Source organism: Rhinolophus sinicus, linkage group LG06 (assembly GCF_036562045.2).
Source record: "Rhinolophus sinicus isolate RSC01 linkage group LG06, ASM3656204v1, whole genome shotgun sequence".
Classification (NCBI taxonomy): Eukaryota; Metazoa; Chordata; class Mammalia; order Chiroptera; family Rhinolophidae; genus Rhinolophus; species Rhinolophus sinicus.
In genome coordinates this window covers 48,969,984-48,983,331 of record NC_133756.1, presented here as the reverse complement: position 1 = coordinate 48,983,331, position 13,348 = coordinate 48,969,984, and the positions used below count along the sequence as shown (strand labels likewise).

At 34.5% G+C, this 13,348-nt stretch overlaps 1 protein-coding gene across 7 annotated transcripts in view; it reads left to right on the top strand.

The window, feature by feature from the left end:
• Positions 1 to 13,348, top strand: part of COL24A1 (collagen type XXIV alpha 1 chain) — a 308,258-nt gene that overhangs the window by 131,795 nt on the left and 163,115 nt on the right. For all 7 annotated transcript variants that reach the window (XM_074335081.1, XM_074335082.1, XM_019751779.2 and 4 more), the window contains 3 exons: positions 7,006 to 7,059; positions 8,289 to 8,333; positions 12,445 to 12,498. In XM_074335081.1, the coding sequence (XP_074191182.1) occupies positions 7,006 to 7,059; positions 8,289 to 8,333; positions 12,445 to 12,498 (153 nt within the window). The remainder of the gene's footprint in view (positions 1 to 7,005; positions 7,060 to 8,288; positions 8,334 to 12,444; positions 12,499 to 13,348) is intronic.

The window sequence follows — 13,348 nt, the reverse complement described above, 5'->3', positions numbered from 1 at the left end:
CCCTAAAATGAATAATTGAACTTAAATTTTTAAATTTAATAATTGAACTTAATGTAATAATTGAACTTAATGTTTTTTTAAGTATGCATGAAATACTAGGTGAAGAACCAGATATCTTTCTAAATTCTTCCCAGTTTGGAAGATTTGTTTTACTTTTTGTGAGGAAAAATGTCAGAGAACTGAAAACCAACTGACCTCTTGATTATTGTTACAGTAGTGATCTTTAAAACTTCCTTCTCATTACTTTCTTTAGTCTTAAAATTACAGTGTTTAAAAGTGGGACAAAAGAACTGAAAGCTAGATATTTTAATGAATATCAATACCAACGGTTAAAATTCCAATGGGTAATAGTTACTTTGTGGATTATTTTGAGCTTGTAGCCTCATCAACACCAACATCATGAAACTAATTGATTTTGTACACATGATTGAATTTTAAAATAATATCTTTGATGATTCTATCAAAAGAACCAGAAAATTGTAAGGAAGAGGAATATAATTTTATGTTTTGTGGGTTTAGAAGGCTCTGTTTTTGTTTCTCTTCTTGGTCCTTACTATTTGCCTTGAAAGTTTTTCTAGAAACAGAAAAGGAAAGCAGAGCCAAGCATACTGACTCTATTAGCGTGATATGTTTCTTTAGTTGTGTACACTGTATCATAGAGGCATCTTAAAACTAACTTTATTTTGATATACATGTCTTGTTTGGAAAGTGGGGACAATGTAAATTACTAAAGCTATGTTGATGCTATGGAAGGTGGTCATCAAGAAAATCATGTGCACTGTATTTGAAATATGTGGTTACCTTATTTGCAAACAAATTGGGTTATGTCCAGAGCAATTTGGCACAGCTCTAAAAAACCCATTTATTTGTCTTCATTTTCTACCAATTGACTAAAAATCTCAAATTAAGATTGGAAGCTTGTGTTAATTATGGTTCTATTGATTATGGGATTGTGTGTGTGTGTGTGTGTGTGTGTGTGTGTGTGTGTTTGCATACACACACACACACACACGCATATATATATATATTTACAAAACATACTTCAGCAAGCCTTCTTGATAGCTACCCAATTTGTAATCTGCTTTCAAGCATCCCATAACATTAGCAAAACCACATCCTTTCCCTTTTACTGCAAAAAGTGAGTACCCAATAAATATTTTCTCTTCAGTAAACAGAGAAATAATTTATTTGTTGCTACAATAGTTTGTGTTGGTACTTTGGCCATGGAAATAAGGATGGTAAAACAGGCTATTTATTGTCTATTGTATAACATCCCTTATAAATTATCCGGGATAACCTACTATTAGTGAGGTTATAGAATATATGGAAATAACTTTTGTACTGAATTATTAAAATATGTCATGTGTTTATCTGGAAAGAGGTGAACTAACTTGGTATATATGTCTGCCTTTATGCCAGAACCAAACTATTTTGATTATTGTAGCATGTAGTATATTTTGAAGTCAGGAAATGTGAGACCTTCAGCTTTGTTCATCTTTCTCAAGATTGTTTTGGCTATTCAGGTCCTTTGTGGTTCCATATGAATTTTAGGATTGTTTTTTTCTGTATCTGCAAGAAATGTCATTGAGATCTTGAAAGGTATTGCATTAAATCTATAGATAACTTTGAGTAGTATGGACATTTTAACAATTTTAGGTCTTCCAGTTCATGGATATGGGATGTCTTTCCATTGTTTCTGTCTTCTTTACTTTTTGTCAGCGATGTTTTGTAGTTTTCAGTGTACAAGTCTTTCATCCATTGGTTAAGTTCATTCTGAAATATTTTATTCTTTTTGATACTATGATAAATGAGATTGTCTTCTTAATTTCCATTTTGAATTGTTTATTGTTAGTGTATAGAAACACAACTGATTTTTGTATGTTAATTATGTGTCCTCCAAGTTTGCTGTATTTGATTACTAGTGCTAACAATTTTTTTGTAGAATCTTTAGGATTTTCTGTATACAAGATTATGCCATCTGAGAGTAGAGATTTTACTTTTCTGTTGCTACTTTTCTGGCCTTTTTACATTTCCTTGCCGAATTTCTCTAGCTAGGACTGATAGTACTATGTTGAATAAAAATGGTGTGAGTGAGAATCCTTACTTTGTCCCTAATCTTTGAGGAAAGCTTTCAGTTTTTTCATTGCTGAGTATGATATGAATTGGAGACTTTTCATATACGGCCTTTAATATCTTGAAGTAATTTCCTTCTATTTATAGCTTGTTGAGCTTTTTATCATGAAAGGGTGTTAAATTTTGTTACATGCCTTTCTGCATCTATTTAGATGACCATATTCTTTTTATTCTTCATCTGTCAATGTGGTGTATCACACTGATTAATTTTAATACATAAAAAATACTTGCATCCCAGGTAAAAAATCCCATTTGGTTATGATGTATGATTTTTTTAGATTAAAGTTTATTGGGGTAACAATGGTTAGTAAAGTTACATAGGTTTCAATTGTACAATTCTGTAATACATCATCTTTATGTTGCATTGTGTTTTCACCACCCAGTCAGTTCTCCTTCCATCACCATATATTTGAACCCGTTTACCCTCATCTACCACCTCCTCTCCCCACTTACCCTCTTGTAACCACTAAACTATTGTGTAGGTCTATCAGTTTTATTTTTTCGTTTGTTTGTCTTGTTCCTTTGTTGCTTTCAGTTTTATAACCATATGATTTTTTAATGTGCTGTTGAATGAGTTTTGCTAATAATTTTTTTTTTATTATTGCTTTTATATTTAGCAGGACTGTTGGCCTGTAATTTTCTTTCTTTATAGTGTCTTTGTCTGGCTTTGGTATCAGGGTAATGCTGGCCTAATAAAATGAGTTTGGAAGTGTTCCCACCTCTTCAATTTTTTGGAAGAGTTTAAAAAGGATCTACATTAATTCTTCTTTAAATATTTGTAGAATTCTCCACTGCAGTTATCTGGTCCCAGGCTTTCTTTCTTTATTTTTCCTTTTGGTTGGGAGATTTTTGATTACTGTTATAGATCTGTTCAAATTTTGTATTTTTTTTTTTTTTTAAACAGAATGACTCATACAGGGGTTTTTTTTTTTGTTGTTGTTTTTAAGACCAATGAAACTAAGAGCTTATTCTTTTATTATTATTATTATTGGGGAAGGGATACAGGACTTTGTTGGGGAACAGTGTGTACTTCCAGGACTTTTTTCCAAGTCAAGTTGTCGTCCTTTCAATCTTAGTTGTGGAGGGTGCCGTTCAGCTTCAAGTTGTTGTCCTTTTCAGTCTTACTTGTGGAGAGTGCAGCTCAGCTCCAGGTCCAGTTGCCTTTGATAGTTGCAAGGGGCGCAGCCCACCATCCCTTGCGGGAGTCGAACTGGCAACCTTGTGGTTGAGAGGATGCACTCTGACCAACTGAGCCATCCAGGAGCTCAGTGGCAGCTCAGCTCAAGATGCCGTGTTCAATTTTAGTTGCAGGGGGCGGAGCCCACCATCCCTTGCAGGAGTAGAGAAATTGAACTGGCAGCCTTGTGGTTGAGAGCCCACTGGCCCATGTGGGAATCAAACCGGCAGCCTTCGGCGCTAGAAGCATGGAGCTCTAACCGCCTGAGCCACCGGGCCAGCTGGATTTTGTATTTCTTTTATTTTTAATTTTTATTAAATTTATTGGTGTGACATTGGTGAGTAAAATTATAAAGGTTTCAAGTATACAATTCTATAATATATCATCTATATGTTGCATTGTGTATTCACCACCCTAAGTCACTTCTCCTTCCATCATCATATATTTGACCCCCTTTACCCTCTACTACAACTCCACTACCCTTACCCTCTGGTAACCACTAAACTGTTGTCTGTGTCTGTGAGATTTTATTTGTCTTATTTGTTTGTTGCTTTCAGTCTTATAGCCCACATATAAGTGAAGTCATATGGCTCTCGACTTTTTCTGTCTGACTTATTTCACTTAGCATGATAATCTCAAGATGATCCATCCATGTTGTAGCAAATGGCGATATTTCATCTATTCTTATGGCCAAGTAATAGTCCATTGTACATATGTATCACGTCTTCTTTATCCAGTCATCTATCAAAGGACACTTTGGTTTTTTCCATGCCTTGGCCACCATGAATAATGCTGCAATGAACATGGGGGTACATATATCTTTACCCCCCATTTATCTAAACATTATCTTTAGATAAATGTTTTCAAAATTTTGGTGTAGATACCCAAGAGAGGGCTTGCTGGACTGTATGGTAAGTCTATTCTTAATTTTTTGAGCAACCTTCATACTGTTTTTTCCATAGTGGCTCTACCAGTTTATATCCCCACCAGCAGAGTATGAGGGTTCCTTTTTCCCCACAACCTCTCCAACACTTGTTAGTACTTGTCTTGTTGATAATAGCCATTCTAAAAGGTCTGAGGTGGTATCTCATTGTGGTTGTGATTTGCTGGTGAAGTTGAGGATCTTTTCATGTATTTGTTGGCTGTTTGTATGTCTTCTTGGGAGAAGGGTCTATTCAGATCCTCTGCCCATTTTTTAGTTGGATTGTTTATTTTTGGTTTTGTTAAATTGTATGAGTTCTTTATATATTTTGGATATCAGCCCTGTATCAGAGATGTTGTTTGTAAATATCTTCTCCCGTTTGGTTGGTTGCTTCTTTGTTTTGTTGACAGTTTCTTTTGCTGTGCAGAAGCGTTTTAGTTTGATATAGTATCATTCAATTAGTTTTGCTTTTATTTTCCTTGCCTTTGAGGTCAAATTCATAATATTATCTCAGAACCCAAGGTCCATAAGTTTAGTACCTATGCTTTCTTCTGTGCAGTTTATTGTTTCAAGTCTTGTTTCAGTCTTTGATCGATTTTGAGTTAATTTTGGTATATGGTGACAGGTAGCAATCTAGTTTCATTCATTTGCCTATGGCCTTCCAGTTTTCCCAGCACCATTTATTGAAGAGGCTTTCTTTTCTCCATTGTATGTTTTTGGCTCCTATGCTGAGAATTATCAGCCAATATATACGTGGGTTTAATTCTGGGTTCTCAATTCTATTCCATTGGTCTGTGTGTCTGCTTTTATTGCATTGTTTTGTAGTCTAACAGTTGATAGCAGAATAGAGTAGTAAAACCATGACTGTACTATTTTCATGAAGTTCAAAACTAGGTAAAACTAAGCTATCGTGTTAAAAGCCAGGATAGTCATTACCTCTGGGGACTAGAAAAGGGGTAGTGATTAGGAGGGGCTTCTGGGATGTTAGGAATGTTTTAATTCTTTTATTTGGGTGGTGGTTACCCTGCTGGGTTGACTTGGTAATAATTTCTTGAACATACTTGCAGTTTAATTCATTTTTCTGTAGGTGTGCCATATTTCAATAAAACTGATACATATATGATTTTTTAAACTATGAAGAGATGCAAGTGATTGTTTGTCATTCAATTCATCCCCTGGTTAGGGGAACGATGCAATCCTAGAGGTATATAGGTTTCTTCAAATGTATTAATAATGTTATACTTCCTAAAATGTGTGGAAGATACATGGCTGTTCTCCTTAATATATACAAACAAGATTTTATCTGTATTTTAAAATAAAAAGAAATTTTAAAATACTTTTGTTTAAAAAAAGATATATAGGGCCAGCCCGGTGGCTCAGGCGCTTAGAGCTCCATGTTCCTAACTCCGAAGGCTGCCGGTTCGATTCCTACATGGGCCAGTGGGCTCTCAACCACAAGGTTGCCAGTTCGATTCCTCGAGTCCCACAAAGGATGGTGGACAGCTGCAACTAAGATTGAACATGGCACCTTGAGCTGAGCTGCCGCTGAGCTCCCAGATGGCTCAGTTGGTTGGAGTGCGTCCTCTCAACCACAAGGTTGCTGGTTCAACTCCCGAAAGGGATGGTGGGCTGAGCCCCCTGCAACTAGAAAATGGCAACTGGACCTGGAGCTGAGCTGCGCCCTCCACAACTAAGACTGAAAGGACAACAACTTGACTTGGAAAAAAGTCCTGGAAATACACACTGTTCCCCAATAAAGTCCTGTTCCCCTTCCCCAATTGAAAAAAAAAAAAGATATATAAAACTTTATAAAGAGTGTATATATAAGTGTGTGTGTGTGTGTGTGTGTATACACACACACATATATATGTATGTGTATATATGTATATCAGATCTGTGTGTTTGTATGTGTGAAAGGTTGAGAAGAGGCATGATCTATTTATTTTTTATTTATCTGTTCATAGTAAAGAGACTGCAAATATATACATTAAAAAAGAGCGAAAGCTTTTAGTGGTTATAGAATTACTAAAAGCAATAATTCAAAAGGTAATTCGTAAGAGATTTACTTAAAACTTTGCTAATACCTTGCATAGTTTGGGGGACAGAACTGAATAAGAAAGATGTTGCCATGTTGAATAGATGTTGTAGGGCGCTTTTTGAAATAAAAAGATTTTGTTTTTTAGTTACTTTGATCAGTTTTTACTCAGATAACATTTGGTCTTTAATAACATGCATTTTAATTAATGAAAGAATTCTTTTAATTTTGAAATTCCTAACCTCCTTCAGATTGTTATTTTCTTTTGCAAATTGCCCTCTATTTTACCAGCTTGTATCAAGAGGGAAATTAATTGATGAGTGCGCATGATGTATTCCAGACTCTCTTAACAAATTAAAGCACCATATATCCCCTGCATCTGTTTTCAGATTGTGTGAATATTATGTATTTATTATACCATTATCAGATTAACAATGCTTAAAATTTAGAAATACCTTTTCTGAAAAGTTGTCTCATTAAAGAGTGACATATTGAGTAGATTATCAGAATATTAACATACTGTTTAAAAATAAGTTTATCCTATATTTCCCAACTTTTTGTTTCCCTGTATTTTTCTGATCATCTACCCTCCCACCCCATTTTGATAAATTCCTAATGAAAAACAAATAGTACCAAATAATATTGTCTATCTTCAGATGAATGCTGATTGAAAAAAAAATTTAGCTCAATTTAATAGACCTGAAGTTTTCATTGTATGTGCTTGTATTGTTTTTATAGGGACTTCTTGGAAATAGAGGGCCTCCTGGACCTCCTGGTCTCAAAGGAACTCAGGTATGGAAGAAATAAATATCCAGTCAGAAATTTCTATAGTTCAAATATTTTCTTTTTTGTGTGACATTAGTTTTTGCTTAAAGAAAACATTACTTTAGTGTAGACAATTTTTGCCATACAGGATGTCAAGTAGCCATTATATATTGGCAGTTATGGAATGGGATTTGGAATTATTTTACAGTGTTTTGAATTCATTAAGTGATTTATGTCAGTGGTCTCCATTGAACATCTGAAGAATCTGAGCCTAGAATTTCACTCATATGTAGTGGAATTTATATTTACTATTTGTGTATATTTTATATTTGTGAGCCAATAAATTATATTTAATTGAATTGTGAATTGAGCAAAATGTTTGTTAATCAGACAAGTAAAATGGAATATATGTTTCTAGAAAGATCTGTATATGTTGTTGAAATGTGGTAACATTAACTTTTATTTAAAAGTGAAAAATCATTATATTTAGGAACTATGCCAATAAATGGAGGAAAAACATCTATTACCTTTTTTTATTTTCTTAGATAATAATGTATGAAAATTCTTTATTTTTTGTGTTCCTCTATCTTTATCCACCCACACATTTTTTGATCCTTAGAGGAATACACAAGATTTTATATTTTATGACAGTATAACTGATTTGACCCCAATAATACTGGATCTGTAAATTAGTCAAGAAGAAACTTTAGACATTAACCCTATTTCAGTATGATCTGATACAGCTTTGTATCTTTAAGGCTTAAAACAGAACTAAGACTCAAAAACATATTTGTTGAATGAATGAAATATCAAAATGTGTCAAGTGTGAACATATTCTATACCAATAATTTTTTACTATACCAATGTGTATTGATTTCCATCTGTTAAGAACTTATATGAATTCCTCTCTATGTCAGAAAGATACTGAACCCAAGAAAATAATGGTCTTAGAGATTCTCAGTCCTGATTCTGTGATACCCTAACCATTTTTACTGTTAATCACTCTGTTTTCTATATATAACTTACATCATCTACCAATTTAAAAATAATCCAGTAGTACCTGCATCCCTTAGGGTAGATGTGGAGTTGTCACAGAAAAAATAAAAATGTTATGAGTGATACATTTCTAAAATACAAGAAAATCACAGCATTCTTATCACATCTCAGAATAAGCTTCAGATTTAAGAATAGAGAGAATGGGGTTTACATTTTTAAATACTTATTTCAGGCCATAATATGTTCTGATTTTTTTTAAGGGAGAAGAAGGACCAATTGGACCCTTTGGAGAACTGGGGCCAAGAGTATGTATCATATAAAATGTGCTTCTCTTAAAATAAGTATGCTGTAAATGTTTTTTAATAGCAACAATTTTTAAGTTACAGCCAAGAATAAAAAAATGGAAACTATAGCCATACAATACTCCCAAATAAAATAGGCCTATAATGGGGGTTTTCTAAGGATATTTTAAGTGATATTATTCCTCTGCATATTTACTTGTTGCTACAGTGGTCTTATGGTCTTAGTAATTTGTACAAATTATTTATAAAGTTTCCCAAAATGTAATAGGAGGCCAAATACCTTAGACATTTTAGTAATGTTTTGGGAATTTCTGTTTTGTAAATGTGTTAGTAAAATTATGAAAAGTTAATAAGATACATTTTCTGCCAACTTTTTCCCAGATAATATAGTGTTGTAATAGATGAATTACTCATTTTCAAGTTCTGAAAATGAATTCTTTAAGAATTGGGGTATGCATGGCCAAAGTTTACATTATCATGAAGTAATTAAGATGTGTACATCACATTTATTTTAAGAGGCTTTATTAGACTCATATAAAAAACATCTCATTCTTTTTTCTTGAGAACATCATAACATACAGGTTCTTAAAACATTTAAGGAGATAGTAATTCTTTGTTTTGCACCTTTACCTCACTAGCACACACACTGCCACTATCCCATTGAAAGAAAAAGGTTTTTTTATTTCATTTTTTGTGAGATGAGTTATATAACAGAAAAACTGTATATGCCCAGTATAATTCATCTTATTTAAAATTTATTGCCCTAGAAAATAGGAGAATCATATTCACCTCTTTCCTACTCAATCCTAATATCTATTATTGTTGCTACTATTGATTGAAGATCAATTTAGCCCTGGTATTGCTCTAACTATGTCACACAAATCATCTCTAGTCCTGAAAACCACCCTGCAAGATATTGTTTACATTTTTCAATATGAAAATAAGACTTTAATAGTATATTCTCAAGCATAACATGCTTAAGATAAACCCAATATGACGGAACTTAAACAGGACCAGAAGTAATGACTCCAAGACTGTTGCTCTGAATTGCTTGATTTCAAAGATTATAAATGTGCTCATGTCAGATTCCAGTGAGATTCATTCCATAATGTAGTAATGATGTATAACTATTAGTATACTGCTGTGCCTGAGTGAGTACCACATTATTAAAAGTGAAAGAAATATTCTCACTAAGGCTTTTATTTCCAAACAATGTGAATAAATTGCATTATACATTTTTTGTAAATATTATAAGGAAATCTAATAATTTAAACTCTTAACAACATTTCTTCTATATCTGCAAGTTCACCAGAAAGCAATTTAAATTTAACAATAAGAGGATGATTATTTGTTCTATTTTGTGCTTGGTGCGAAACCACCAAACAATTTCAAGTAAGGCAGAGGCAAAAATTAGAACAACTTTTTGGGTAGAAGTCCTAAATATTATTTTAATTCCCTTATGTTTTTTATATGTTGTCAAAAGGTTGTTTTGTTTATTTTAAGGAAGGAAAATATGAGCATATTTGTTAATGGATAGGAATAATAAAATCCAAATCTATAATGCCTAGTAAATATTATAAATTAGTATCCTATTTAGCAGTCTCACACACACGCACACGCGCACACACACACACACACACACACACACACACTTTTTCTACTCCTAGATTCAACTTGTCACACACATTAGTTGAGACATAGTGATCTCCTTAATAAAATCTTGTATAATCAGATATAACTTGTTTGATATTAGAAACCACATACTGTAGATTAACCCACCCAATATTTGGGATACTGACTTCCTCTTCTCCAGTAATCTTATCCTCTACTCTCTTCAGCTACTAACTGCTGTGGTCACACCTTTCACCTTGTCACTACCAGTAACAGCAACCTCTGTTTATTTTCAATTTCAAACTTCTCACTCCCCAACCATCCTCCCCTTTCTTGCTAGTACAGTCTTTTTTGTAAACCACTCCAATGGTCCCAATAGGAATTTTAAACCATTGGTCTTATCACCATTCCAGTATTCCTTATCTTCTCTATGGCCGCACATTTCTCCTCATCATGCTAAAAACATTATAATTATTCCTTTGATTTACATTGTCAATTCTGTTTCCATACCTATTTACTTTTACTTGTTTAAATTATTATTTTATGCTTTCTCTCTCCTCACCTCCATTCATTTCTCTCGTATCCTCATTCTTAGCCCTTTACCTTGCATCCTGGTTCTCTAAGAAGATTGAAGTAATGGAAAGAGAACTTCCACAAGTCTGTACCGTTACTTCTACCCATTTCACTGTGTATGCGCCATTAACTCTGCCTTCTCTCCTGTTAGTATGGACTAACAGGCCATTTTTCTAGCTAAGGTCAAGACTTGTTTACTACGTTACATACCTTACCCTTTTGCCTACTGAAGAACACTGATCCAGCAATTCTCCCCACTCTCTCCTGCATCTTAAATTTGCTCTCTCTAATGAATCAATCCAAGGAGCACATAAACATGCCGTTATTTCTTCCAGCTTAGAAACAAAAGTAAAACTTGTATTGACCCAGTTTCCTTCCAGGTATTACCTTTCCTCCCTTCCCTTTTCAGTAAAATGTCTCAAAAGTGTTGTCCATACATGCTCTTTCTAAATTTTCTCCTCACCCTGTCTGCTGCAACTATTCTTGCTCCCACCACTCTAAAACAAATAATCTTATGAAGGTCATAAATGACCTCCATGTTGCTGAATTCAATGATTATTTCTCAATCTTCATTATACTCTATACATATATCCTTCAGAATTCGATAAGATTACTCTCTCCTCCTGGAAACACTTTCTTCACCGACATGGTCTTCCTCCTAACTCTCTGGCAGCACATTTGCATATTTTCCTCATTTCTTCAAATGATAAATTTTGGAGTACCCCAGGGCTTGGTTTGTGGATTTTTCTTTTCTATCTGTACTCGGATGAGCTGGTCCAGTCATTATATACCATCAAAATGCTAGTGATTTATGTCCAGATCAGAACCTTCTGTCCCCTGAACTCTGGACTTGTATAACTACCACAAGATCTCTCCACTTAGATGTCTGACAAGACTATCAAACTGAAATGTCCAAAACTGAGCTGCCAATTTACCCTCCAAACCTGTTCTTCCCATAGTCTTCCCCAATTCATTTGGTCTCTTATTCAGATTATAAAGCTTGAGTTCATTGTTGACATTTTTCTTGTTCTCACATTCCACACGTGGCCTGTCATCAATTCCTAAAGGATCTACCTTCAAACTGTATACAGAATCTTACCACTTCTCACAACCTCCTCTGTTAACACCCTGATATATGCCACTGTCATCTTTCACTGGTGTATTGCAGAGAATTCTCTGGACTCCGCGTTTCTGCTCTTACATCAAAGCGATCCTGTTAAAGCTTAGCTCATGCCACTTCTCCTTTCAAACCTTGTCTAAGGCTTCCTGTCTGACTCAGAGTAAGAGCTAAAGCCCTTACTGTAATCTACCAGGCCCTACATAACCTGGCTTCGCCTACCCCACTGCCTTCTTTGACCTCATCTCCTTACTGATCTCTCTTACTCTTCTCCAGCTGCATTGACTCCATGATTTCTCCAATGCACCAGGCACATTCTTGCCTCAGGGCCTTTGCACATGCTCTTTTCCTGTCTTGGAATGCTCTCCCTTCAGATACCCACATAACGTGTCCCTGTCTTCAAGTCGTAACTGCCACCTTCTCAGTGAGGTCTTCTGTGGTAATTTTATCAAAAAAGTCAACAAAACTCCCACAGTAGTTTATATCTTCCTTCCTTATTTAATTTTGCATTCTTCACATTTACCACTGCCTAACATATTACATATTTTGCTTATTTTTTTTAAATTATGGCATCCTCACTAAAATGTAAGCTCTATGAAGGTAGGTATGCTCAGTGCACTCCTCAACCCTCAGTCCCCAGAATGGTGCATGGCACATAGCAGACAGTCAAACGTTGTAGAATGAATGGCTGATAAGCATAATAAAATACAATTATCAAATATAATCTCATAGAAAAGTCTGAATTTTATAAATCTTAGGGGGCTTTAAAAAATGAGAATGATTAAATGTCTCTTTTCTTCTGTTGTCTTATAGGGAAAGCCAGGTCAAAAGGGGTACGTGGGTGAACCAGGACCAGAAGGCTTAAAGGTAAAGTCACTGACTTTATTACCAGTTATAAAGTATAGATTTCAAAAGACAAAATTATGCCTTTCATAAACTAAAATGGAGACATGTCAAAGATTTTGTTCAACTCATTAATTAATGAGAGAGCCAGTAATATGTTAAAACTGGTTCAAATAGCACTTGAGAAGCTATGTATTATAGTTACTACATCACATTTCAGTTCAGACAAGCCAGTTACAAATGCTTGTAGCTACATATCATTAGGGGCTACATTATTGTTCAATGCAGTTGAATATTTTACTACTCCACACTGCAATTTAATTATTAATTTTTAGACAGCAATTGAAGGTTTATTGTCCTATTTCTTTAAATATAATGTACATTCCTGTCAGATTAAGTGTGTGGTACCCTGGACTTGATCTGCTACCTTTCATTAACCTATGCCTTTGTTCAGCCATAGCTCATGCCGTTCCTCACCACAAAAATGGCCCTTTCTCACCTCCAGTGTTAACTATCACCTATTCTCCAGGGCCAAACTCAAATATAGTTTTATAATCCATTATTTGAACTCATGAATGTTTGGATTTTCAAAAGGTAATATGGTCTTTAGACAGTATTTTACTTAACATACCAGCAGGCCATGCGGCAGCATACCGTAATTAGACGCGTTACTGTTTCTGTGGTCAAATGTAAGGATGTTCAGATAAATCAAAATAATACTATAAATAACCTCACTCAGATCAGGGAAAGCATTGCTGCCTAACAATTCAGGTTAGGTCAGGTTCACCACCAAATGAGTTGTGAAAAACTTTAGGTTTTCAGAGCTTTAGGGACTGTGAACTAACTGTGGCTATGAACATGCACCACTTCTCCA